The sequence below is a fragment of the Rhipicephalus sanguineus genome, chromosome 4, assembly GCF_013339695.2.
Source record: "Rhipicephalus sanguineus isolate Rsan-2018 chromosome 4, BIME_Rsan_1.4, whole genome shotgun sequence".
Taxonomy (NCBI): Eukaryota; Metazoa; Arthropoda; class Arachnida; order Ixodida; family Ixodidae; genus Rhipicephalus; species Rhipicephalus sanguineus.
The window spans coordinates 61,878,001-61,905,925 of record NC_051179.1 but is presented as its reverse complement, the minus strand read 5'-3'; the positions used below and the strand labels follow the sequence as shown (position 1 = coordinate 61,905,925).

The window sequence follows — 27,925 nt, the reverse complement described above, 5'->3', positions numbered from 1 at the left end:
TGGTTTTCTGAAGACGCTCTCGAACTTTGCAAGCGCATTTCTTGCCTAAGTCAATATTTAGCAATTTAGTTAAATCGTCCCTAATTAACAAATTAGTTAATTACAAAACAAAAAATTGTCTGTAGTGCGCAAGGTGGCTGTCAGCAATTTCCAAGTCATTGCACTCGCCTGCCTCTAATATTGTATTTTTTAACCCTTGGCTAAAGATAGCTGGGACACCCGGTATAAGCAATAAATAGTAATACAACCACGTATAATTAAGAGATACTGCAGCACATTATTTACTTGGGCCAGGGTGTTCCAACCTGATGTTGTGCAAGGAATACGGGTTAAAATTTCCACATTTCTTTTTATTGCTGAGCGTTATCTAATAGGGTACGCAAAGCTTTGCGTTAGCGTTTGTCGCTGCTGCGCATGCGTCGTGCGCTATCCTCTTGCGTCTCCCTGTTAAGCGATGGAAATAGCGTGCATTACGCAACGAACGCTATCTTTGCGTACCGTATTCTAAAACTAGTTTTAGAATAGCGTACGCAATGCCTTGCGGTAGTTTTTCGTGCAACTGCGCATGCGTCGTACGCTAACCACTTGCGGGCTCCCGTTAAGTGGCGGAAATATCGGGTCGCAAACGCTAACTTTAATTCTAAAACTGCCTACTCCTAGTGTATCGCGGCAAGCAACATCCGCGAGTCGTTTCCGTGCTATCTAAAGCGCACCTGTCGTGCAATCGAGCTGATGTAACGAGTGTTCACGAACTCTTTTCCCGGTTCTTTCCTCGATCCTTCAATTACGCTACCGCGGAAAAACCAAGGCTGTTCGCTGCCAACGAGGCCGATAACACGTTGGCGCGCTCACGACTCAATCACAAATGCAACCTTGCAAAGACGTTGCGTGAAGTTTACCGAAGTAAATACTGCTTAACTGGTAACGCACTTCAACTGTGTCAGTTCACTGTGCAACTGATTTCTGCAAGGAGGCCACCGCGATGAAAAACGCCGCCGTTTTCCCGCTTTTGCACTTCTCCGACAGCTTGTTTCCTTGTTTCGGTTTCCCACTCCGATACGCGCGGCTTATTTTGGCGGCACCTCGTTTCCCGCCCGTCAACACTGCGCGCATTCATAACCATGGAAGCGAGCGGAGACGCCGAAGGAGGACGACTCGGCATGTGACAAATGTTGCTACGGCGAGCAACTTCGGCCTCGCCCGGTCTTCAGATTTCAGCGTGGTGAAGCAGGAGCAACCACGATGAAGTTGCTAAAGCCAAACTGGGTGACCCATGACGGTACGTTCGCGGTAGACGAGCATTGTTAGGCTTACATTTGCGTGTTTATCAATGGGCGAAAGCTCGCCGGTCGCGTACTGGCGTGACACAAAGAGAAGAAGGAGCCCGTGTGTAGTGGCTTCTTCGTGCGCGATACTTAAACCTGCCGTAGCCTGCGCCGCTTATGCGGGAGAAAAAAAAAAAAGATATATCGATGATAGCACAGTACTCTGATATCCCACGGCGGAACTGTAGTGATTACGGATACACCATACCGCGGCTTCCGGACCGATCTCGGATACTTCGATCCCGGCGTGCTCACAAGTACAGTATCCGAAGCCGCCATGTGAAACCGAGAGATCACAAAGTGCACGATATTTCAACGCAGTTCGCGTAAATGAAAGTAGAAGCGGACACATTTGCTATTGTTTACATGTTTGCGAGCGAGCTACGATTCGCCACCGGTTCGCCTACGGCAGGAAAAAATAAATGTAAGTGTTGTGGTGGCTTGAATGTCACGTTATTGAGACATATAAGCACAGAGCACGCTTGATTCTTAATGACAAGGCGTAGTTGCGCCGTTTATGTTACCGTTTTAGCGTGCCGTCCTTCAACTTTACTTAAGAGACGATGTTCCCAGTTTTTACGTGATTGCTTCGAGAGGTTAGTACTAACGTCAATCGCGAGAAATGCTAACTAAAGATGGTGTGATTAATATCGTTGGCGTGTTCAGAAAGCTCAGGCGGCCGCAATTAATCTGTGGTTTTTCGACTACGCCGTAGTACATCGCAGGAAACGGCGCGAGCGGCTCTGTGACGTATTTCAGAGTTGCTGTGTTTTGGTAGCGTCGAGCGTTTCGCTGTAAGGGGTATGCGTCCACTTTGTTTGAGCGATCGTAATAATTATTCCGAATTCCCAGGTCACCCAATATTTTCGGTGGACATCCATCCCGATGGGTCCAGATTTGCCACCGGCGGTCAAGGTAAGCTAAAAGAAAAAAAGGCTATGCAGTTTCGTGTTAAAGTGAGAACAGGTGGTTTTGTGTGCTCAGTACTTAGTTAACTCTCACTTACAAAGCTCCTTGTGATTGCGGCTCGCTTAGCTGAATCAATACACGATGTCCACAAGGTTGATGTAGAATCACGTGTGGACTACCAAATGATAAACACATCGAGGTTTACGTGCCATAGTATCGAATGTTGAGTGTTCGCTTGAGTTTCAAAAGTTGTCCCGTGTGTACAGATAGAAGATAAAAGGCGTTTAAGCTGCTTTACATTGTGAACTGCAGTCACGAGTGTGGAGCTGGGCAATGCAGGACTATGACTAGAAAGGAATGAACACTGTTTTTTTCCTTGTTCCTGCACCAACGGCAAACAGGTTCAGACTGCGGCCAGATTTGCATATGGAACATGGCTCCTGTGGCAAGGGAGGAAGAGGAGCTGAGCGATTCGGTACCGAAGCTGTTGTGTCAGATGGACAATCATTTGGCGTGCGTCAACTGCGTCAGATGGTCTTCCGATGGTCGTCACCTTGCCTCCGGTGGCGACGACAAGGTCATCATGATATGGATGATAGGGCGGTGAGAGTCTCTTTGGCTCACTTGTTCTTTTGTTTTTTTCATCTCGGGTTACTTAATTTCATCTGCTCCGAATTGGACATTGCCGCCACGCGCAAATTCACTCCAAAAATTTCAGTCCAGAAAATAGCCATCAGAGCATAAAGACCACAACAGGAACCTTCACATTGTGCTGTTCAAATGTCAATACATTGAGACGCACGTTTGAATGCTGGTTTGGTGTTACATTTTGATGTTGCAGAAATTGAAATATAGAGTGTGCCTGAAGGTGCCTTGGTGCAAAACACAAATGGTTGGGCAGAATATAATCACTACCTCTTAGGTATAATTTTGCCATGATGGTTGCCATGCAATACAGGAGCCCAAGATTTCGCTGCTGAAATTCTGATGCAAGGCCCTAAAACGTTGCCAGCTTGGCAAGAAAGGTGGTTACGCCTGGTAACCCTCTTCTGTAGAGCACTCCCCCTGGAGTCCACAATTTGGCTTTACTAGCAGAAGTGCGTTAAAAAAAAAAACTTCTCGTGGTAGGGTGGACTTGATCGATAAGGAGATTGCGGCGCTTCCTTTGCCTGCTCACAGGATACTTACGTATCAATATAGAACCGACCCTGCAGTCACAAGCATAGTCCTGTGTTTGCACCGTATAAGTGTAGCAGATATGCCCCAACAAAATACTTGGTGTGTTTCGTTTATGGCTGTGGTGCACTTTGGTTCGTGGCAAGAAGAAAAATTGGGGAAGGGTCAGACACCTTTATGCATTACAAAATATTGGTTTCCTATTAAGCACATTAGGGGAACATGCATCATGTCATGCATTTCTAGCCTTCATGGGGACCGCTGTTATCTTTTTCGATGTAAGGATGTAAGGTAGGGCCTGTGCTCGGTGTTTTTACGCTAATAAATGAAGCATGATAAAGGAGCACAAGTAGGAAGCGTTATGAGCAGGTGTGATCCCCCTTTGCAGAGTGCTCTACTTCGTGCCCACTGTGGTTGCGATGGTCCATTTAGTGGTTGTTGCTAATAAATCCCTCTTGTCTTCACTCCTAGGTATGGCATGAGCTCATCGGGAATGTTTGGTGGGGGAGGCAAGTCCAACGTGGAGCACTGGAAGTGCGTCAGCACCCTCAGGGGCCATTCTGGAGGTAAGCATTCACGAAGTTCGGTCAATTTATACCTTACAAAGCATTCCACTTGTCTTATTAAGATCTTCCGTTGGATGCTTGGATTGCATAAATTCTTTAAACAATGTTTTGACAATACAAGGGAGTGATGCAGACACTCCACGGTGGTCCATGGTTATGGTACTTGACTGTTGACCCAAAGGTAGCGGGAGCAAATCCCCGCTGCGGCGGCTGCATTTTTGATGGAGGCGAAAATGCTTGAGGCCAGTGTACTTGAATTCAGGTGCACATTAAACAACCCCAGGTGGTCGAAATTTCCGGAGCCCTCCACTACTGCGTCCCTCATAATCATATCATGGTTTTGGTACAGTACACTCCAGCAATTACTATTGTAGGGAGTGACGTGTTGGTACGAGATGGCGCGGGAGGTAACTAGAAACTGGGCAGTTATCGGATGTTTCATCACGCTCGAATCGCGAAAATCGCCGCGGGCCATGTTGGAAAGTGCTGTGTGTTGACGGTTGATGATGGACAGAATGAAAGTCGTTCGCATCTGTAGCTTGAAGCTTACTGTCAATTTCACTCTGGCCACTGTGCCAGGAGGGGGCTATACGCACAGTTACTCAGCAGCAATGCTAGTGGTTTAGCATACATTGCTCATTACACCAGTGTTATAGGCACAGCACTACAGTGGCTATGCTGCATAGTTGATTGAGCAGAACATGACAGTTCAATCACTTGGCTTCGTCGTTAATACATCCAGGTGCCTTGTGCACCTCTTGCACCTCTAGAGTCATTCTGATCCTCTATGCCTGTGCATGTTCTATATGTTCTGTGGCACTGCTACACTGCAAAACACGCCTAGGGGGTCTGTGTAATTGCTATCGAAATAAACCAACTGCTGCTGCATTATCATGTGCAGATGTCCTGGATCTGGCCTGGTCTCCATTCGACACCTGGCTTGCATCATGTAGTGTTGACAACACTGTGGTCATCTGGAATGCCAAGAGGTGGCAAGGTAGGACCTAGCTAACTTGCTGTCATTGTTTCTCTGTCTTTGCAGCTTTAAACTCGTTGCGGTGTCCACGTTTATAACAAAAACCTTTTTTTCTCTTTTGAGACAACCTAGTCATTGCGTTGCTTTCTAAAATATCCCATCGGGGAATGCTGTAAGTTATTTAATAAACATGGCTGACTGCATACACATTTCTGCAATATAATAAATATATTTGGCCATGCAAAAATGTACTCTTACTGAATGCTGGACTTGCAATATTATCACGTGGTTGTGATGGCGAAGTACACAGAACATAGGCTGGTACAGATGAAAACTCTTTATTGGGCAAACTTGTGCCCAGAAACGAAAAGTCAATGTACAAGCAATACACACTGCACACTGATAGCGGTGATCACGGTCGTCGGCCATCGGTAATCTGATCATCGCCGGAATGCATTGTCTTTTACGCATTAGTGATTGAACCTTCCAGCGTTATAGCTAGTGCTCGCTTCAGCTCCCGAATAAACTTGACTAGTCGTGTCCTGTGAGTATCCTTAACGGAACAATCTGAAACAGTCGCGAAGCTCCCCAAATACAGTCGACGTCCGATTTCCCGGACCCTCAAGGGACCGCGAAAACGTCCGGAAAATCGGGCAGTCCGGAAAAACGAATGCACATGAAAACGCACCTTTTTGATAGGTATTTTTCGCTGACGGAGAGGGTCACAGCCGGAATACAAGATTCCCATAGCAATTCAGCCAATGCATCGTTTAGGTGGCTCTGAAAAGAGCCGTTTATAAAAAAAAAAATACGACGTGGCCGGCACTACCCTCATAGGTCAGCACATGGGCGCAAAGAAGTCGCTTATTTTCTTTTGCACGGTCCGCTTGCCCGCGATTATGTCTGCCTCAATTTCAGTCACGTCATGTTGCCGCTGTACACCAATGACAGTGTCATCAGTGCTCGCGTCAACTCCGAGCTCGTTGGCTGTGTAGGAGCTGGCTCTTCGTTCTCGGTGTCGGAGTCATCGGAATCCTCCGTACTTGATGAATGATTTCGTCATCGGTCAACTCCGCACATAGCTCGAGGTCTTTGTCAGCGTCGGCGAAGCCCTCAAGGGTTATCTCGGCTGGAATCAACACGCCGCCAGCGCGCAGATCGTCGAAGGCAACGTCCGCGGATGACAGTTCGTCATCGTGAGCCTACGAGGTGGCTTTGTGCGCTTCGAAGGCGCGGACGAAGACGAAGGAGCAGTCGGTGCCATTGCTGTAAACGGCGAATCCGCTCGACGAAAAGCGCAGCACGAAACAGCTAGGAACTCGGTGGATGCTGAAGGTCGGGAAACGTGATCACTGAAGGTAGCACGCAGCAGCAAACGATCAACCGCAGACACGACCGCAGAGCTGGCACAGCTGACAAAACAACACGTGAACGAACACAGTGAGGTTTGGCTTGGCTAAGCTACGGCTGGCAACGGATTGACACGTGCGGTTTCGAGGTTACGGCAGCCGCGGCGCGGTGCGGCGGTACTGCTGGCCACACCTGCGATGCGAGTATGGTGGGTTCAAGGATATGAAAATGAAAACAACCAAAATGGCGGCGTCGGTGGCGACTTTGGGTCGGCGGTTAACAGTAAAAAGTCCGGGAAATCGGATGGCGAAGGCTATAAGCGTCCGGAATTTCGGACTTTTTAATACATTGACTCTACGGGCAACTTGACGGTGCCACAGATGAGTCCGGGAAATCAGGCATGTCCGGAATTTCGGGCGTCCGGGAAATCGGACGTCGACTGTACAGTATTGCTGTGTGGCCTGTGCTTAGTGGTACTAACAGTTTTTGTGGGTGAAACGATCGCATCAAAATAAAGAAATAAGTGCGCGTGGCAATATGTACTGAAATTGTGACAAACTGTGGTACAACTCAACTTTCTTAGTCGCGCTTTCATGAGGCACACTTTGTATATTCAAGACAGCTTGTGTAACACTTCCTTTTTTCTATGTGGTCTGTCGCAGAAATGTTGGCGGTCCTAAAAGGGCACACTGGCCTTGTGAAAGGTGTCTCGTGGGATCCAGTTGGAAAGTACATTGCATCTCAGGTGAGGCTTGAGTTCTGCACGTCTTCCTTCTTTTCTTGTGCTTTGCTGTGCGTCATTACAACTCGTTTGTCGGTATGTTAACAGTATTAAAAATAGAAACTTTCTGCAGTTACAGCTACTGCTGATAAGGTAATGTCTTTATTTTTTCGTTACTGTAAGAACTGTAAATGAATTGTCACATAAAAATACAGTCAAATCCACTTATAACAATACCAGTTTTAACAATATATCGGTTATAACAATGAACCGCTGCTGGACCGTCAACTTTTGTATGTTTTCTATGGTAAAATAACCAGCTTACTACAATGCCCCCCTGTCGCATTATTGGTTTTAACAATAATGCTGGTTATTGGTTATAGCAAGTCTAGCTCCTAGGTGTCCATGCTGAAAGGTAATGAAACACGAAATCTTCAAAAAGAAAGATGAAAGCTAGAAATTCTAGCTGCTACACCCCCGCCAACGGCCGCCGCACACTCACACAAAAGTAGCCGTCCTGCATCCTTCTCAGAATTGACAGCCTTGAGTGCCTCTCCTGTCGCCCTTTCACCCCTCCGAACATGAATGGGCTGTTCCGCGCCACCCTTCAAAACGCGAATGGGCCACCCCAAGTGCACTTCCTGCGCTGCCTGCAATCACAGTCAGCTCGCTCGCCCCTCATTCTGCGCCGTTCTGCGAACTGCGTAAAATGAGCAATGCTGGCGGACGTGGGGTTTCCTTGTGCCAGCCAGTGAGAAGCACGGGGCGTGAACCTTGTGGTGATCTCACCCCAGCGTTTCTCAAGCTGATAGGCTGCCGCAGCAACATGTGCGCCACACGTCACCTACGAAAGTCACGCCATCACTGCCGGGGCACTTGCTGATCGTAAACACGTGTTTGCTGTTAAAGCGTTCGTTACGGCATGCCCACTCCGTTCCTAACCACACACGGGCATGGCGATGGCGAGCTGCTTTCGTTCAGGAAGGCAACGCGGCTGTGCGGCGCAGTTAGTGGTCTCGCACAAAGAGGCAGCATGAACGGCAGCGCGGCGCGTTTAGGTTATCGCCTCTTAAATGCGTGCAGTATGCATAGAACTGCGCCAGGCCACATGCACTACCGAGCAGTTAGCTGATGATGCTTATTATAAGTGTTATCAGCTATTAAGCCATACTGGCGCGTTTGCCGCCATCACGCCTTCACACGGATGAACTCGCGAAAGCGCTGGTTTGAACCTACAGACGCGGCTGAGGTGGGGGGCTTCAATGAATGTCGTTTCGTACCTGCAGTTCGCGCGGTAAGTGCGAAAAATTGAACGCCGAAGAGTTTCCGCTTCCAAAATTTCGGACGTTCTTATACAGTAGAACCCCGCTGTTACGTTCCTCACTGCTGCGTTTTCCCGGCTGTTACGTCGTTTTCCGCCGGTCCCGGCATAGCTCCCATAGGATACAATGTATTGGGAACCCCGCTGTTACGTCGTAACTGTCGGACCGTTCCCGTATGATACGTCGCGAAGTGCGCTCGGAGCCGACCGAGTCACGACCAAAGAGAGCGGCCATGGTGCATTTTCACGCAGCTTGGCCTCGTTTGAACGTAATATATTAGCCGCATGAGAGGCGCAAGCAACAGAATCTTTCAATTGATCCAAACAAAAGCATGGCCTTTGAGATTCAAATTGCAAAGATGGCGTCTATGACGTAACTGCTCGCGAAAACAAGGCCTTCGAGATTGGCATTTACTATTGACAAAAGCATAGCCTTTGAGATTTGTATTGCACAAACATGGCGTGTATGACGTAATTGCTTGCGAAAGCAAGGCCTTCGAGATTGGCATTCACTTCTGCCATCGCGTTGGCGTAGACTCATCATCATCGTTATTTGTCGGAGAACGGGAGGAGTTCGAGCTGGTTAGAGCTCGCATGGTCGTGCGTGCAGTTCGCGGTCGGACTCGCCGCGCCGGTCGTGATTGCGTGTGCTTAGTTCTTTCATGCCTACAGCTGTTGGTGTTAAAAAAATCACATACGTTGATTACATTTCTGTGGATGAGGCCGTCCTAAGCTCCGCGTTTCTATCCATCGACTAGATCGCGGTTCAGCGCGCCAATTTTCGTGCTGCTCGTAAGAATTGAAATAAGATTCTGTACCACTAAATATTTTGCCGTTTTTGCTGTTTTTCGGCTCTTACGTTTCCCGTCTCTTACGTTTATTTCCTACGGTCCCTTCAAAAACGTATCAGCGGGGTTCTACTGTACAATGACGTCTGTGGGACTTGTGATGATGCCGCGAAAGTGTCCATATTTTCAAGCATGTCCGAAAAATCGGCATTTGACTGTATTTTGCATTTTTTTTTCATGCAACCTGTTTTATAACATTTTATCAGTTATAACAACGGCATTTTCGTGGCACTTTAATATTGTTATAAGTGGGTTTGACTGTATTTTCTTTTTCAGTTTATATTCATATGAAAGAGGCATATATTGTCACACTGCTGTAGTCAAAACAAGTATTAATGTATTGACGTACGGAGTCAGACAGTCCACACACATGCCCCCCCCTCCCACACACACACATACACACACTAATCTATCAACACTTGGTGAGGGATTTTGGGAAGGCGCCAAGCAATTCAGCATGACTGCCAGTTGGGCGTGTTGGTATACATTCATGACTGATGGTGAAGCACTACAAAGAATGGACACTTTAGTCCTGTGTTCTTCTAAAGTCTCTGTTATTTAAAGTGCTTCACCATCTTGAAGCACTTCAGCACTCATCTTTTGAGAGGAAAGGGTTGGTAGCTTTAACTGGCCGCAAAGCACTCGTGTATATTTTTTCTTCTGACAAATATGTATGTATCAACATCACCCACCTCTTTTTGTTTTTCTCGCTTCTCTTTTTATTAGGGGTGTGCGAATATTCGAAATTTCGAATATTTTTTGAATAGTGTTTGCTATTCGATTCGATTCGCACTGAAATTTTACTATTCGAACTATTCGAACTTCCCAAAGACAAATGCAGTCAACGTCCGGTTGAAAGTGACCCTTTCAGATTTTTAATATGCTTCACCTCATTACACTCTCGTATTGCGGCAAAGCTGCCTTTCAAGCTCCGTTACGGTCGAACTTTGCCAAGAGACAGTCAACGTCCGTTTGAAAGTGGTCCCTAGATTTTCAATATGCTTCACCTCATTACACCCCCGTATTGCGGCAAAGCTGCCTTTCAAGGTCCGTTACGGTCGAACTTAGCCAAGAGACAGTCAACGTCCGTTTGGAAGTGGTCCCTAGATTTTCAATATGCTTCTCATCACACCCCCGTATTGCGGCAAAGCTGCCTTTCAAGCTCCGCTACGGTCTCAAATGTATTAACTCAAGAAAACACTGGTTCCAACATGGAGATGAAAGATGTGGCAGAGTTGGAGGCTCAATTAATGCTGTTTTGGACCTGAAATTTGGGCAGGAAGTCTGAAAAATCGGACGCCGAAGCTTTTTAGCATCAAAAATTTCAGATGTTCTTATATATCGACGTCTACGAGGCAGATTTGAAACTCCGGACTTGAAGGGAGCACACCCTTGTCCGAAATATCAGTTGGGCTTCCACAGAAGTTTAAAGAGGAGGAGAGGCTGAGGAAATGGCATTTTTACCTATCACGTATCAAGTGTTGTCGGCAGCACTTTGGTTGCACCAAATCATGTACATAAATAGAATTCGGCCTCTACATTGCCTCATTCTTGATAAGAAAGACAACTATGAAATATGACCCCACCAGCGCTTCATCAACCTCGCGAAAAGAAACACTTTCATGTTGCTATCTCACAAGAACATACTTAGGGATTCTCTGCAACTTTTTCTGTAATTTCACTTCGAATTATTCGAAAAATGTTTGAGAAATATTCGAAAATTATTCGAAATTATTCGATTCGATTCGCACTCAATCTTTATTATTCGAATTCGCTTCGCACCCAAAATTTTGCTATTCGGACAGCTCTACTTTTTATTCATGAAGCAACATGACTTATTAGATGCAACCGTATGTGTTTTAGTCGCTGTAACAAGGTAACCTTGCAGTTACACAGTAAAAAGTAACAGTTGTTACAGTTGCAAGTTTCTCGAATGAACAAGTAACGAGTTACAGTTGGAACTCACCTGAAAAAGTAGCTAGTTGCTAGCAATGCGTTCTTGTAACCATTGCAGCCTAAGAGGGTTATAATTGCGTCGCTGTTTGCACTTTTTTCAGTCTGACGACAAGACCTTACGGGTGTGGCGCACTCACGACTGGCAGCAGGAGTGTGTCATCACGGAGCCATTTGTGGAGGTGGGCGTGATTTCTGCTGCTCCGCTCTCTTACGCTTGCCGTTTGCCAAAACACGGCTATCATGCAGAACGTGAACCCACTGAGTGTAAATCCAAACAAGACAGAAGTTCAGGAGAAGATGGACTGTGTAGCGTGACAAGTGGTCTTGTATTCGTTCAGTTGCTGCCTTGAAGAATCCAAGACCACTCGTCTAAACGTTGACTTCAGCGACACTATAGTGCCTAGAATATACTGGCTAGTGTGCTGAGCGCTTGCTTTGGCGTGGCCACCGCGCTGATGCCTTCCCACAGTCACCGCATGGCGGCGCTGCGACTCGCTAAGGTCCATCGCGCGTCGGCGGCTCCTGCGCTTGCGGCTGCGTAGCACGGCGCTTTCTGCTGCGAATACAGTGTTCTTCGTTCCTTTTAACACACTCGACAGAACACTCGATCGGAAGAAGGAAATCTTAGCGGCAAATTACTGCCCACAGAGAATCCTCAACTGGTTGGGCACTACAAAATGACGAAGGTTTCACACGTCCCTCATGGTCGTCTGCTAGCTTTCGCGACACTGTGCTTCACCACCAAAGCGAAGTAGAAAAGTCACAATTAATATACAGTAGACTCTCGTTAAACGGAACCTGAAGGGACCAAGAAAATGTGTTCCATTTAACAGGAGTTCCGTTTACTGAGAGATGAACAGGAGTGCAGAATCCAAGTATGAAACCAATTATATTAGATGCAGTTGTTCCGTTTAAGCAGCAGTTCCGTTTAACAGATTTCCGTTTACTGAGAGTCTACTGTACTACGATACACCCAACTTGCCAGTTGAAAACACTCAGCTAAGGTGGACACGTTAGGTGCAATTGAAAACAGCGCGAAGATGGGACGAAGGCTAAGGAACAGCGCTTGTGTTGTTTGTTATCCTTAGCCTTCATCCCGTTTTCGCGCTGTTTTCAACGCAGCGATTTTACTCGAAGTCAATCCAGTCAACTGCAATTCGCACCGCTCAGTCGTGGTCATATTTTATTATATTAGCGGCGCGTCACACTCGGTATGATGCACCATCATGGACTTGCAGAGTGTATTATGCGCCGAGGTAGTCGGATCGGTGGCTACGATAATTCTCGCGAGCAGATATTTGACTCGGAGCAGGTCGACAGTAATTGCAAATTCCCTTGTAACGCTGGTATTACACAAATACACTAATATTTCTTGCAGACATTGTGACACTAGTTTTTGCACATTGTTCGCTTTCACAAATAGGATGAATATTGCACACCCAGTGCTGCAGATATCAGCATAGGCCCCATACTCTCGGATCGGTTGTTTCGATGTTTCTGCAGTTCAGCTGTGGCTACTGCATTGTTGTATCTACATGAGCAAGTCTGTAGTTAACAGAGCATCGTTTATACGCAAATGTAGGGTGGGGTGGGGTCACTTTCACTGTTCTGCGTTTTCCAGCATGGCATCCGTATTTCCTAGACCACATGCCATGAACACAAGCCAGTCTGAATAGGATTCCCTACTCATGCATTTTATCTGGAAGGTACTACTCACTTCACAAAAAAAAAAAAAAAGCATTACGAATGTGTCTGGAGCTTGAATTTCATTTTAACAGAAGGTAACATGAGTGCAAAGAAACCGAACAGGGGTCATTAGTCAAGATCGACATCTCAATTAGATAATTTCATTAGTCTAGCATTGTGAATAGCTGAAATATTGCCTGAAAAAATCAAGTGCGAGGCGCCTTTGTGAATATGGGCTTTTGTTTTTAACCGCAATGACTAACAGTTTAAGGCGGGATGAGACTTCCTTTGGTAAAAAAAAAATTCAATTTTGGGATTTCAAAATTACCTGATACAACATTTCTTTATCTTTCAGAAAATATATCACATTTGGGTACTCGCAGTTTCAAAAATAATTTTAGGTCCTTTTTCTTTGACACATTAACAGGTAATGCTCGCGTACCCCTACGTTATTTCTGCGTTTTTCTCAAAAGAACATTTTTGTAGTTTCTGTAACTTTTTCTTTGAGAACTAGTGGGCTTAGAAAACAAAAATTTCCACGTGGTACTAATGGTATTTACATAACTGGCACTAGAAGCAGTAGCCTATGCGCATTTGTATTTTTTAGAATAAAAAATCAGTCATAAGTGGCAATTTTCATAAATCAACAAACGTAAGAAAACATAACAAATCTAGCTTTTGTTGTACGCTCACAATTTTAGTTCCACTTCTGTAAAGCGTTAGTAGCTACCTTTATGCAAAATTGCAATGGTCTGCAGTTGGCAGATCTTATTTAAAAAGTACATTAGTAGAAAAACAAACACAAATAAAAAAATACTAAACAATTTCAAACCATTTTTGAGCTTTAATGCAACCTGCGTCCACCTTAAGATACCTCGCAAATTTTAGTCACAGCTTTCATTACCACTGCTGTACAGCCAAGCTTTGGAACTCACTTTCGAAGTTTCACCCCACCTGAATAACTGAGAATATAATCTGAATTTCACTATGAAAAATCCCACTGTTCCACAACTTAACCATCAACTTATCAAACATAAATAATGTTCAAAACACAACGCACACACAAATGTAAACAAACGCTCAACAGAAGAGGCACAATACAAATAGTCATAATACCAGTTCTTAAATCAGCAAAATACAGTGAAAAATGTTAAACGGGCAGGGAAATACTCAAACAACTGCTTAATACAAACATATTAGTGAAAAACCCGATCTGTATTTCAACAGAAAATGTGATCGCCACTCCGACACAGCGGAACGAAGCATGTTTTCTGCCTGCCCTGATGCTTCTCCCGTTGCATCATTGCTCTTTGCACTTCTCATTTACTCGTGCGTACACAAAGAACAGCGCAAACACGATAAAAGCAGCGCAGACGTCACCAAGACAAATTCGGACACGAGGCATTACTAAAGCTGCGGAGGCCAAACCGGCGCGCGGCCTACACCTTTGCGACAAGCGTTGCCGCCTGCCGGCGAAAGTTGGAAGGCATCACCGGCCCTGCCACCTCCTCCCATAGGAAACCCCCTCCGCTCAGCACACTAGCCAGTATATTCTAGGCACTATAGCGACACCCTGTGTTCAACAATATTCATCGAGTGGGAATGCCATTTTTGACTGCTGTGTGTTGGAGATCCTTTTTCTTTTTTCTTTTTCTTTATTGCATCAAATTCAGTTTTCTAGCCTATTATTAGCAGGCTCTTTTTTTAATTCCTTCTGTGTCATGTCGGAACATCAGCTGATGCTTATTTGATCATTTGCGCTTCATAGCTGATAGTCCGTGCTTTGCATCGTGGGGCTGTGTGGGCTTTGGTGGGATTTATCCAAATTTTTTCGAACAAATTTAATTATCGCAAGTTAGTTCTCCAGAAGCCTATACAGTGAAACCTCGTTAATACGTACCTGCCGGGAACGCGGCATAACTACGCACTAAACGGTAGTACGCATTAAACACCAAGTACAAATTTGCATCTCCTAGCGTACGCCATCGCCGCCAGCAAATAAATAGAGTGCCACAGCAAATATTGCCTAAAGTACCCACCGCAAAGCCTTTTCTTTCTTTTTGCCAAAGTGGAGAAAAGATCCTGGCACACTCGCACGACCGCCCGATAGCGCGCAGTGGCGACGCCGAAGAGCATTTCGAAACTATTGCAGGGTCCGGGATACGCGGTCAACGCAGTGACCGACATAGCGACAGAACGGACAGTGTCTGCTTTCCGCGGTATATGTGCATGCGTCTAACCGCGATTTGCTACTAAACGAAAACTGACACAGTTCCAGTGAAACGCGGTACGGCTGCGTGGAGCCGATCGTCTCCCGACTAGTTGCGTGCAGTGCGTCGCCTACTCGGCTCACGCCGTCACTACTGGGCCACTTGCTGTGCCGCACGCGCGCATTTATCGTGGGAATGTTGTTCGTACCCACTTCGCTCCAGATGGTGCACAGATGCGGCGAGTAGCTTGTTTGGTTAACGCAGCGATGACGAGCTTCATGCAAGCGATGCGCACTCCGCGATGCTCTAGCGGTCCTGGCAGCGGACGGAGGTGCGTTGGGTGGTCGCCTAATAAAAGCGTGCAGTATGGTTGCAACCGCGCTACGCTTGCTGTATCGTACACGTGCGTTTAGTGTGATAGCGTTAATGCAGCGAGGTTTCTCGGCGCCCGCGACCCGCAACGCTAACTACGAAACAGCGATCTGCTTTCGCTTCTACAAAGCGGTGCGCGCCTGATGACGGCTTAGCAGCGTTTGCTGTCGGGCTAGTTGGTACATGGCTGAAGTTCTTCGATCCTGCCCGAGCATTTGCGCCATCAATTCAACTTCAGCCTTGAAGATGGCCGCGCACAACGAAGCGTCAGCGATCGGCGGCCCAGCGCGTTCAGGTTGTCGCCTAATAAAAGCGTGCAGTAGGCTTAAAAAGTAGCGCTGCGCCGCACGCGTGCCCGAGCAGATAGCTGAAGGTACTTATTGTGATAAGGTTGTCGGCGATAAGTCATGTCGGCGCGTTCGTCGGTGGCCGCCACCTCGCCTTCGTTCTTTCCCGATGCTTACCCGCAAAGGCGTCGACGCAATCGCGCGGAAGTCGGAATCGGGGATCGACTGGTCTGCGCACTTCTCAAAAAGGCGGAAGACCTTTGGCGGCACATTCTGGCGTCGGGAAGTTGAGCGGCGCAGTAAAATTTTATGGCACAAAAAGTTGTCGCGGTACGCAGGGTACGCACTAACCGGTAGGCACAGGGCGAACCACTACGGCTTATGCGGTCAGCGAATGCATTGAGCTCTATGGGACTCGGTCGGGGATTCGTCGCAACTACGTTTTAACCGTTAGTACGTTTAAAGCGGGTACGTATTAACGAGGTTGGACTGTATACAGTCGAGCCCGACTATATCGAACCCGTTTATATCAAATTATCCCGTATATCGAACAATTTGTAAGCACAGTAAATTTACATTGAGAATATATAGCAAAAGTTACTGTTACATCGAACGAAAATAGCAACGACAACCGATATATCAAACTCCATGTGCCTCAAAAGTGCCCCAGCAAGTTGGCTTTCCCTCGCGGTGGTGGAGAAAACTGCCGGCGCCACCCTAGAAAAAGTGGTTTAGACCCGGCTGTGCACGGCCGAACACCCCTCTGCACAAAATGATCCTGGCCTGCTCGCAGCGCTTACAGCCAATCAGAGGCTGTCGTGCTTTCTCCGAGGCGCGGAGGCAGTACAAGTGGGTGCCATTTTTTCTTTCTTTATGCTTGCGTGCGTGCTGCTGCCTCTTTTCCTAGAGTCCTCATTCAGCGTTGTCCGTGCTGGTGGCGTTGGCTGTTGGTGCTCTGTGAACTTTCTGGGCGCGCTGTCGTCATGGCTTGTGCAAAGAGGCAGAATTTGCCGTTCGCCATGAAACTTGTGAATCATAAATCGAGTCGAGCGCGGTGAGAAGAAGTCCGACGTCGCCGCCGCGTACAAGATTCCAAGGAGCACCTTGAGTACTATCCTGAAGAACAAGGCAGACATCAGGGCCAAGTCGGACAAAAGGCCAGGTGCCCGTGGCGCCCGACGTGTGCACACTGTTGTTTACGAGGATGTGTACGACGTGTGTGCACTGCTGTGTACGAGACACCGCAGGTGTTTCCGCCGAAGTTTGGAGCGAGCTGGCAGAGTTCCCGGGTGCTATCGACGGATCGACAATCGACGAGTTCGTCAGTGTGGACGATGATGTCGCCATCATGGGCCAGCTACAAGATGAGGACTACGTTGCAGATGTCGTGCCGACCACGAGCCAAAGCGACAGCAATAAGGAAATTGACGATGGCCCGTTGCCGACATCCTCCGAAGTGATTAGTGCACTTGCGTTGGTCCGGCGCTATTGCGTGAATATGGAAGGTTGCGGCCTCAGCTGCTCCGACTTGTTGGACAACGTGGAGGCGTGCGTGCTGTCGCACGCAGCCATGTCGTTGAAACAGAAGAAAATCCAGGACTATTTTGTTCCAAAGTAGGGCACGCAAGTAAGCCACCATATTAATAAAGTACTTTTCTTATTGGTATGTGCCTTTGTGTCATCAAATCCTATAGCGGGCCTATATCGAATTATGCCATATATCGAACTAATAAACGTTTTTTGGCGAGTTCGATATACCCGGGTTCGACTGTATAAGATGAATGAAGATTCTTGAAAGGGAAAAATTTTTATCGACCTGGTCGTAGTACAAAGTTGCGATGAAAATCCATAAGGATTTCTTGGAAAGCATAAAGCATTCCTAGTTGACGAAAAATGTGCCCGGGTTCAGGATTTGAGCCCGAGAACAACGTCTTTCCCAGACTGTTCCTCTACCGTCTGCATTAACCAGGAGGCTAGCAGATAGCTATGTGAGAACAAATTAACTGACAATACGAATAAAATTTTGGTATCGTTCTATTACAATTGACACCTTCTCTCCTTACTTCTTTTGAAACAAGCGTTGAGGGCATGAATGTGTTCTCTGTTAAGACTCATCAGTGCATATCTGCTGCAGTGCGGAGGAACCACTCACATCTTGCGGCTGAATTGGTCTCCCGACGGCCAGTACCTCGTCTCTGCTCATGCCATGAACAACGCTGGCCCCACTGCACAGATTGTGGAGCGCGACAACTGGCGCACCAACAAGGACTTTGTTGGCCACCGTAAAGCAGTGACGTGTGTGGTGAGTCGACGACTGCTGCTGGAATGGCCACGAAGTGTGCAGTGTCTTAAAGGAGTACTGACACAAACATTTTACATCTTGTTTTTTTTTTTGTTGTTGTTACAAGAAGTAGCTAACGAACCACTTATCACAGCTGTAAACCTCGTGGGCTCGGGCGCGCGATGGTTAATTTTTTTTTAGACAGTTTAATAGCACCCAGTCGCAGTTTCGGTTTCAAAGAGTGATGAGTGAGGCAGCACCCAGAACGTTTTTCACGTAAACATAGCTGGCTACGTGAGCACACAAAACCACGTTCACGTGAGCACTGCGTGGAAAACTCTTTTCAGCGAAGGCTCCCTGGGTGCTGCTATAATCCCCTCTGGTATGTCACAAATATGCGTGACCCCCAAAAATGTACTGCTGAGGCAAGGACGTCAGCTTTGTACTCCCTTGCAAATCTGCTCACTCTTTCTTATGAAAAGGTCTGCTGGGAGAGAGTGCTTGCAAGGATGGTGGCAGCCAACACAATTTCATGATACAAGTGGCGGTTGGTTGTTTACATCGAGACCAAAGGCGCATTTCTCAGGCAGTGGCGTGACACGCGCTTTAAAATTGATTTTAAGTATGTTCTAGGCTATATCATCCGTTGATATTTCGTAGATGATGTGTGTGCGTCCACACAAATCTATCCCATAGTTATCTCGCCTTCAAAATTTTGTGTCAATACTCCTTTAACATTGGCTACTACTATAATGGATAATGTGGTGGGCAAAAACTAACTCCTTATTAAGAATTGCTTGTAACTTTTGTAATACCTGACCAATTTTAATGAAACAAAAGGCATTTTGTTGCTTACAGTAGTGTGTGGTAGGAGGGAATAGATAGCATTTTTTTATTGCGGCAGAAACTGCATAAACAGAGGTGCGCTGCGTATGCGTACTAAAAGCACATGCACCAGCTTCTGCAGCGATTTTGAGTCTTGTACAGCGTCGTCCTTTATGAATGGAAACACAGAAGTGCGTGGCTTGTGCACTGCGGCGGCTGCTTAGAACACCAGTGAATGGCAGCGAGAGGAAGCGCATTTGCTTTTGACGTCATGTACTGGCTGTCAGCACAACCAGGCATTGCCTATAGGCAAGTGCCTTCTAGGCTCCCTCCCCTGTAGATGATAGCGTGAGGGGCAGGGCCTGTAGTTGACTTACAGTTATCCAGTTATCTTGGCTGATAAGAGGTGACACCGAAAGGCAACGCCCTTCTTCTTGCTGCTACTTGTTGATGTTTGAAGCCACCGTGGAGCACAGGCCATGCACTTGCGTCTTTCCTTGTATAAAGGACCACCCTTCGAACTTTTACAAGAGTCCAGAGAGCATTATGGCTGGCACGGGCCTCTCGGCGACAAACTTTTGCCAGACAAGGCCTCTGTGAAAGTGTGATACCAGCAGCATTATGTAACTGCCTTTTATCTAAAACGCACAGTTCTTTATCAATTCTAAAACACTTTCATCAATTGTTGTCTGAACGAGATGTTCCGTTATTTTTCATTTTGCAGAGGTTCAACCCGCACATCCGATCAAGAGTCAACAAGGACAACAACAAGGTGCTTGTTACGTAGCTCTCACCTTTTAAAAAAAATTTTCAGTTCAATATTGGCATTTCGCACTCTCTCTTTTGCTTCTATCATGCTTGTAATGAAATTATGAAGAATAACACGACTGGGTGTCATTTCTCCAGACACAGACCTTTTGCTGCTGTGCCATTGGAAGTCGGGACAGGTCTCTGTCTGTCTGGGTGAGTAAACAGGTCTTTTGTGATCTACATAAGTTATTTATTTAATTATGACCTTTTTTTTATTTTATCTTTGTGGCCTTAGGCTTTACTGATGCCTGACTATTGGCGCACACGCGTGTTTTGTCTGTCATTGCAGCTGACCTGTCTGAAGAGACCTCTCGTCGTGGTGCACGACCTCTTCTCGAACTCAGTGTTGGACATATCCTGGTATGTTGACATTGGAAAAGTCATTTCACTGGCATATAGTAGTGTGAGGCACAGGGCTTGCTGTATGTGCTTCATTGACTGCATTGAAAGAGCATCCATATCTGCTTTGGCAGTGAAGTCTGCCTCATTGGTACAGTGTTTACGATGCTCAGCTGCTGACCCGAAGGTTGCAGGTTTGATCCAGGCCACGGCGGTCACATTTCGATGGAGCTTAAATGCTAGATCCCTGTGTACTGGGAAATGTCGGTGCACGTTAAAGAACACCAGATGGTCAGAATATACGGAGCACTCCACGACGGTGTGCCTCATAATCATATTGTGGATTTGGCACATAAAACCCCAGGTAGTACTACTATTATTATGCTTCGGCAGTGAAGTTCACCTTCTAAAGGCATTGTAATTTCTTCTAACTCGACCAATAAAAAACCGATTTGAAAAATCCTCTCAGCAAAATGCCCCGACGACAGTGCCTTACAACTCCCACGTGATGATTGAAATTCGCAATGAGTTCTAGTGAAGGGTCCTTTAATATATCAAAATGCTGCTTTTTTTCTTTTTTCGAAAAGAAGTTGCGTCGCCCTTCCTTGTAAAACTATAAACACAATTCACTTACATAACTCAACGCAAACATTTTTTATTCTGGTTCAATTGTGCTGTTATGTCATTCTAGCACTACAATGAGCTGTAAAGCTCACTGTAGCTCAACTGGAAATGCAGAAGCGTTGTTTTTACAGCCTGGAAGTTTCACTGTTCATGCTTCTTGTGGCGAAAAAGCTCCGTCACTGTTTGTCTGACGATCGCATGCATCTGGAATTTGTATTTCAGGAGTCAAGAAGGCAACCAACTACTGGTGTGCTCCTGGGATGGCACTGTGGCCTATATCGACTTCACCGAGGAGGAAATTGGGATGCCGATTAGTCCGGAGGAACGAGTAAGGAAACGGTGGACTCATTAAATTCGCTGTGGAGCATGCACAGGTTGCCAGCAACATCTTGGTGTTTTGGGCTTTACCCTTCAGACCAGGTTGGCAGGTACAGAAAATGCAGCAGTGAATCCAGAATACAGTAGTTTGGGAAACGGACATCTCTTAAACAGAATAGCTGCTTAAATGGAACAACTGCCTCTTATATGATTGGTTTTGTTGTTGAATTCTACACTCCTGTTTTGTTGCTCAGTAAATTAGACGGAACGTATTGCCATGAGCATGGGATGAGATTGTGCTGTGGGGTTTCATTGCTGGCCGACTTGTGTGTGCCACTGTGTAACAGAGAAGAGAACAAGGAAGTGGAGAAGACGATGAGGTCTTGTTCTCAGTGATCGGTTCAGCTCGACGTCCTGGTGTTCCGATAGACAGAGGTTCTGTGCCATGTTGTATAATGTGACAATATTTTCCTGGCCACTTCAATTTCTGCTTAACGAGAGTCTACTGTATAAGGTGAAATTCCCCTGTGCTGGTTAACTAGGTTTCACATTGTAAATATCGCAAGAGAGTGTGGCGCAAGAGAAGACAATTCAGTGTATGCTTTGTCTGTTTCTTTTGCACTGTTTGCAGTGCGGAGCAATCGGGAATGCTTGACAACTGTAGCTTTTTATTTTTCTGTTCTTTGTCTATTCTGTTTTTGAGAAAGTTTGACAGGATTGAGAACATGGTAGAACGCCTACTCTTCTAACATGCTTCTATAGGACCCCAAGAAAAAAAACATTGTACCCAGGAAGCTTTGTATAGATGTGCTGTTAAAGTCATGCGAGTGTGCTGTCAAATTAGTAAAACAAGGACACTAGTACGCTCAACTGGGCCTCTGAAGCATGTACAGTTGCAAACTCTTAATTACGACTCAGTGGCGACCACCTAAAATTTCAAATTACCAAGTACAGGATTTAGCTGAAATTGCACATCTCATTTTATAGTTGACTGAAAAAAGGCGTGTCGAAATCTCGGAAGCCTTTGAATGTACTCTATCAGCTCCGCTTTTTGGAAGCATTGGCATTTGCGAGTGATTGATTTGTCTGTGCAATACCAAGCATGCTCTTTTCAGCTTTCTTAGTTTCGAGCAAAAATGAAGTATTGCTATTTCTGCTTGTCTCTGTCGCCAAGGTAGCATGCGAGCAGTGTCCCATTGTCGAATAGCCCTCTGTGAGGTATCTGAAATTTCAGAAATTTCCACTGCGACACATTGCCAAGACTGTGGTGTGGCAATGGTGTGCAGTGGGCATCTCTAATGCAATTGATGGTTTTCTATAGATTTCATAATGTTATTGAAAATGTAGATGATACATTTGATACGTACTATACGTTTATGATTATTGGACTACGCGGACGCCTATGAGCTCTTTGCTGGGACAGAGCTTCAGTGAAATGTTGATATGTGTGTGTGTGTGTGTGTGTGTGTGTGCGTGTGCGTGTGCGTGTGCGTGTGCGTGTGTGTGTGTGTGTGTGTGTGTGTGGAAAAAATGTATGAGCAGGGACAGGGTTCTAGTGTATGGAGATTTTTCATTGCATTCGCATCTCCAACGTTCTGCTGCCCTGAACAGAACTTGTGGCATCAGAAATTGTACGGCAAAAGCTTGTCGGGTCGGAAGCAGCAGCGGCAGTCGGGCACCACCCTGGTGGAAGACCCCGAGGTGGTTGAAGGCCCAGGAGCAATACTCGGAAAGCGCAACAGCAGCAGAGGACGACGGCTTCGACTCTGTCCAAGGAAGTCAACGGCGTCGCACCTTCGGCGAGCCCAGCTACGAGCAATGTGCCTGCGAGTTCGGCAAACTCGGTGGTGCGCCCCATCAACACCAACAGCAATAGCAGCCGCCCCACAACACACATCAAGGTGATGTGGTGCAGAGACACCATCGATGCTTCTGTATTGGCTGTAGTTGATCATGTTGATTTTTTTATAGTGACATATCTTGTCAAGGTTCGTATGAGGCATGCCGTTAGATTTATACTCATTAGGTGGTGGCACTTTGTGGCTTTCTTACAAGGTGCAAGTGCCCAGATGAAGCAGCACTGGTGCACACCCGTCTGTCTACTGACGGTAGCGACTGTCTATCAACGGGACAATGAAGCATCTAGAAAGAAAGGGTTTTATCTCTCATTGCTTTAGCAAATCTTGCTTCGAGGTAAACCTGGAACGATTGAGCTGCATTGCAAATGTAGGTCACTGATGTAGAAGGAAAGGAGCCCGTGATTTATAAGCGCTCGGCAGTTGTCCAGGTGTGCCGAATTAGGCACAGGTCCGTCTGTCATTGAAGTTGGATTTTCCACAAAGCTCCAGTTGCAAAAGTTGTGGGAGATACAACCTTTTTCTTTCTTAACGTTGCGTCGTCCTGCCGATAGATGGCCGCTGCCATCAGTGACCTGACAGAAGCTGGAAGCATCTGAAAGCCATTCTATTCTGTGAAGCCGTAGAATTAAACTCAGCATCACCTTCAGGTGTTGTCTGTGAGCTAGGGATTGTTCATCTTGAATTACTATCTTCGGTATTAAACTGTGCTTCGCACCTTAGTGCTCAGATATGATGTTGCAGGCGGTAAGTTTCGTGACCTCGTGGATGAGGGACAGATGTTTAACAAATAATGCTTTCCCACCACTTTGCTTTTGATACAGGGCCCCACCGACAAGCAAATCGAAACGAGAATGCCCGACGGGCGTCGCCGGATTACACCGCTCTTCATTCCTCCTGATCCTGAAGTCGGGTGAGTACAGATCTGCATCTTCAAAGCATAATGGAGCAACTGTAGGCTTGTGCGAATAGTAAATTTTAGGTTCGAAGCGAATTCGAAGCGAATAATGATTTTGGTCAAATAATTTCGAATCGAATTCGAATAGTATATGTCACATATTATAAAGAAAAGTGAGCATATTTGTCATGACCCAACCAACCTGCACAACATTTTTTTTTTATTGTAACAAGGCATGTGCAAATGTCATTCTTTTTGGTTCAAAGGAAGTGGAAGCAACTTTTAATAGTAGCAGGATTTGGCTTTCGGTAGAATGCAAATGATAGTATCTTACGCTATAAAATTTACTATACTTGGAGCATATAAGCCGGTATAACAAGTTTTTAAACTTAAAAAATGATGAATCGATGTGAGGGAATATGTTCATTTAACCTTAAAGTGGGGCTTCGCGGCAGTGCGGATTTTTCCTGGAAAGGTGTATTCACTGTACAGCACCCCTCTACTACAGTGAAACTACCTTTACAGGAGGTTACAAGCGAACAGCGCGGATTTTCCCTGGGAAGGTGTATTCACGGTATAGCACCTCTTCACTGCAGTGAAACCACCTTTACAGGGGGATTAGCGGATTAATATACACCTATTCGTTCATTTCGAATCAGTATAGACCGCTTATAACGTAAGTCGCCGGAGTCGCGAATATCCGCACTATAAGCGGTACCGCACTATAACCAAAACAACCTTTTCAAAGGCTGCACTTGCGCAAAACGTGTTGAGCATGTAGCCTCGCGTGTCCGATAATCGACATATGCGATTTGGGGCGCTTACAACCACTTAAATCTCCGAATGCATGCTCAAAAATTAACCTCCAAAGACCCGCATTGCCAACGAAATGAACACGGGGGGAAAAGCAAACAAAACAAAGTGCCATCGCGGAAATTCGCCGACTACGTTTCAGGCCACCTCGAGGTATGCGCATTACACAGAAACCATGTCGAATCGCGACCGAAATTTCACGTGCTGAGCGCGGTACCGATCGTTCGATTTCGTGGGCGCGCACGCGATGTCCAAGACATTGCAATCGAATCCGGAACCACCATTCGAGAGTCGCTTGTGCCAACCATGCCCTCGTTTTCATTAACTATATGATTTCCTTCCCTTCAAGTGCAGCCATCGCAAAAAGTTTCGTTGATTCCGCACCAAACCGCCAACTTTTATCGCCCGCGACCGCTACCGAAAAGCAACCACGCTGATTAGGCCTAGCCTGCGGTTCAGCATGTTGTCGCGGGAAGTTTGTCCAAGACACATGAAGGTCGGACGTCGAAAAGATCGCACTCAAGCACTAACCCAAGAACAGCGCGCGTGATACGAAGTTTGTGTTCGCGGCCGGGAGACCAACGGCGACAAAAGCCCGCCAAGCTCGTTTAAGTCCGCGCACTGGCAGAAAAGGCGAAAGCTCGCGTCATGAGCCGCAAAGCTTTCAATTTGCGGACGAGGTAGCAAACGCGATATCTGTAGCAAGTGTGATAACAATGACGCTTTTCCCGACAGGAAACTTACTTTAAAGCACACTTGATGAGGACGCGATCGTACGTTCCACGCATTCCACGCGGAACGCGCTGCCGGCAAGCTGCCGCGGAGCCTTGCCGCCGCCGGTGCAAAGGCTACTCCGTCGCCTAGGCAACCGCCATCCTTTCCCACTCGGCGAGCCCGCACCAGCGCTGCCGCGGTCTTTTTCCTCCCTCCGCCCCTCGTTCGTTCACTGTGCGTGCCCTCGCCCTTCGTAACGACCTCGTCGCTCCCTCCCCAGCGGCGTACCTCCTTTGAGAACCGCACCCGCTGCCGTGTTTGTCAGGAATATTTTCCCGCAACCGCATTATAAACGGTATTTCATCTTGGGGGACTGCACAATAAGCGGTATGCGTATACATGCGGTTCTATGGGAGGGTAAACGGGAGTCGAAAAAGACCGCATTATAACCGGTCCAGCACTATATGCGGTTACGTTATAAGTGGTCTGCACTGTACTTCGAAATTTTCAATAATTTAAATTCGACTCGAAGCGAATTCGAATACTGTATTATTCGTTCGAATATTCGAAGTGCTCGAATATTCGCACAAGCCTAAGCAACTGAGGCCGGCTAGGCCTCCATGCTCGTTTGCCGTTTCTCATAGACAGTATTCGTTGCATTACATTGACACTGTGGAGCCTTGCTGCACTGAAAACAGCAGAATTTAAGAGCAAGCAAGAATCAGGGGATGAGAGTGATGAAGAAGAGAGCTGTTGTCACTGAATCAGAACACTTTGACTGCATTTTCCCGCTTATCGACCTCAAAGGAGGACTTCTTCACCAGAGGCTTCAATAACTGGCACTTGTCTGTTCTAAACAGCCCTACTAGCCAAAAAAACTATTGAGGTGGCTTTGAGAAAACCAAAACCGATCAACGTGATAAAAAAAAGTGCAGGTTTGAAAATGAGTTATCTCAAGAAGGTGTGTCCAATAGTTCGTTTTGCAGTTGATTCTTGATATGTAAAACTTGGACGTACCTTAAAGAGGCCCTGCAACACTTTTTTAAGCATGGTCATAAAACGCTGCTGATTGGTAGTTGAGGCTCCTGGGAAAAATTGAACCAATTATTATAGCGCAGCACACGGCCTGGAATTTACAATTAATTCTCAAATTCAGCTAGAAATCGCTCGCTCATCTCTCAACAAATGATGCCATAAACCCAAATGACCGCACCATATGCCCAAGTCCACAGTCATTGGCCGATTTGCCCATCGTAAGCTGCCTAGTTATGCGGCAGCTGTGGGATGGCGCGACGCGCTCGCCCGCGCGCTCATGGTCCCACTGAAAGTAAGCTGTGCGTTCGAAAAAAAAAAAAAGAACAGAAAGTGCTCAATGTCATGACGCGTGCATGACGTGACTTCTTTCCCCCGTGCCATTCCTCCCTGCTTAGCTTCCAGCGCGCTCATTGGGACGAGAGAAAGTGCTTACAGCGTACTTCAAAACCCTGTAACTCTGCTCGAACTCGACGGATTTTAACATTTTTTTGGCAGTCGATTCGTGAGGCAACAATCTCCTTTAATGAAGCCGTTCGGTGATTACTAGAAAAGTGTTGCAGGGCCCCTTTTAATGTACTCTCAATATATATATCACTTATCATGCCTTCTTGGAAATATGCAAAAGTATAGTGTTGTATGAATCGTGTATCTGACTCCCATTCACAGCTGCATTCAGTATACAGTAAAAGCTCGTTAGTTCGGATTTCTAGGGACCGGAAAAAATGTCCGAATTAACCGAATGTCCGAATTATCGAATGGTCGAAATGACACAATAAGTGCAAGAGTTTTTCCAGCATACCTTTACTTTACAAAGTAATCGCAGATGCGTGTCCGTTTTCGAGCAGAAATTCACACGGACACAATTTTTCTGAGCCCTTCAAGGTGCTCAGCAGCTCGCATGCTGTCTGCAGTGCCAAAACAAAATTCTTCAAGGACGACGAGGGCCTCCGCGACTTCCTTCACAGTGCGAGGGGGCCCATGTGCTCATGGTGAGGCTGCTCCCTTCAGGCTCTTCGTTCTCGGATTCGTTGCCATGCATCACCCCTTGACGATTTGCTCATCATTCAGACAGCCGGCAGTGCAACGCCATCATCAATGCCGATATAATCCTCTAGTGTCACTGCATCAGCATAACACTTCCGAAATCCTGCCCATCGTCACCGTCGTCCGGCGACACTTTGGCATCACTGGAGTTGGGTGCAACAAAGCCACTGTGCCTGAAACAGTTGGCAATGGCGTGCGCAGGCATGTTCTGCCACACATACGCAAGAATGCTAACTGCGCTCAGGAGACTCACGTCGTATTTTTTGCCGACGTCATGGCACAGGAGCAACTTCTTGTAGGCAGAGCCCATTTTAAGGGCACGCAAATTTCTACTTTGGTGGTGAAGTCCTTCGCCTCATACTTGGGCCGCTTCGCCGGTTGCCAGTGGCGGGCGAAGCGTCGTTCACACGAAAAGTCAGCACAAAGCCCAACAACAATCAAGCTAAAGGAGCCGTACTGAATCGTTTCTCGATAAAACGACGTTCAACGATGCAGCACACCACGTGAACAAGGCAATAAAATGGCAGCCAACAACACACGCGAAGAAAAGGCGTTCAACAGTCTCAAGTCAAGCCAAGTCGACAATTGATGACCATGGTGATGCTGCGTTGAACTTCACTTGTTCCTAACGTTCTTTTTTCGTTTTTATTATTATTATTTATTTA

At 46.5% G+C, this 27,925-nt stretch overlaps 2 protein-coding genes and 1 long non-coding RNA gene across 12 annotated transcripts in view; 2 read left to right on the top strand and 1 right to left on the bottom strand.

Moving 5' to 3' along the window:
* The window catches only part of LOC119390079 (rap1 GTPase-activating protein 1), a 376,410-nt gene that overhangs the window by 152,572 nt on the left and 195,913 nt on the right, over nt 1-27,925 (top strand). The window lies entirely within an intron of this gene.
* LOC119390078 (protein HIRA) overlaps nt 1,090-27,925 on the top strand; it is a 298,608-nt gene continuing 271,772 nt past the window's right edge. Inside the window, exons 1-12 of one of the 10 annotated variants that reach the window (XM_049414641.1) lie at nt 1,091-1,279; nt 2,178-2,240; nt 2,636-2,837; nt 3,882-3,976; nt 4,878-4,973; nt 6,965-7,047; nt 11,250-11,327; nt 17,838-18,005; nt 19,534-19,581; nt 19,716-19,772; nt 19,909-19,979; nt 20,805-20,910. In XM_049414641.1, coding sequence (XP_049270598.1) covers nt 1,243-1,279; nt 2,178-2,240; nt 2,636-2,837; nt 3,882-3,976; nt 4,878-4,973; nt 6,965-7,047; nt 11,250-11,327; nt 17,838-18,005; nt 19,534-19,581; nt 19,716-19,772; nt 19,909-19,979; nt 20,805-20,910 — 1,104 coding nt within the window. In that variant the 5' untranslated portion in view covers nt 1,091-1,242. Of the gene's footprint in view, nt 1,280-2,177; nt 2,241-2,635; nt 2,838-3,881; nt 3,977-4,877; nt 4,974-6,964; nt 7,048-11,249; nt 11,328-17,837; nt 18,006-19,533; nt 19,582-19,715; nt 19,773-19,908; nt 19,980-20,804; nt 20,911-27,925 lie in introns of all 10 variants that reach the window. The other 9 variants (XM_049414642.1, XM_049414643.1, XM_049414647.1 and 6 more) reach the window with 9 other exon arrangements.
* The window catches only part of LOC125758044 (uncharacterized), a 276,116-nt gene continuing 254,634 nt past the window's right edge, over nt 6,444-27,925 (bottom strand). Inside the window, exon 2 of the long non-coding RNA XR_007415766.1 lies at nt 6,444-6,481. This is a non-coding gene — a long non-coding RNA (uncharacterized LOC125758044). The remainder of the gene's footprint in view (nt 6,482-27,925) is intronic.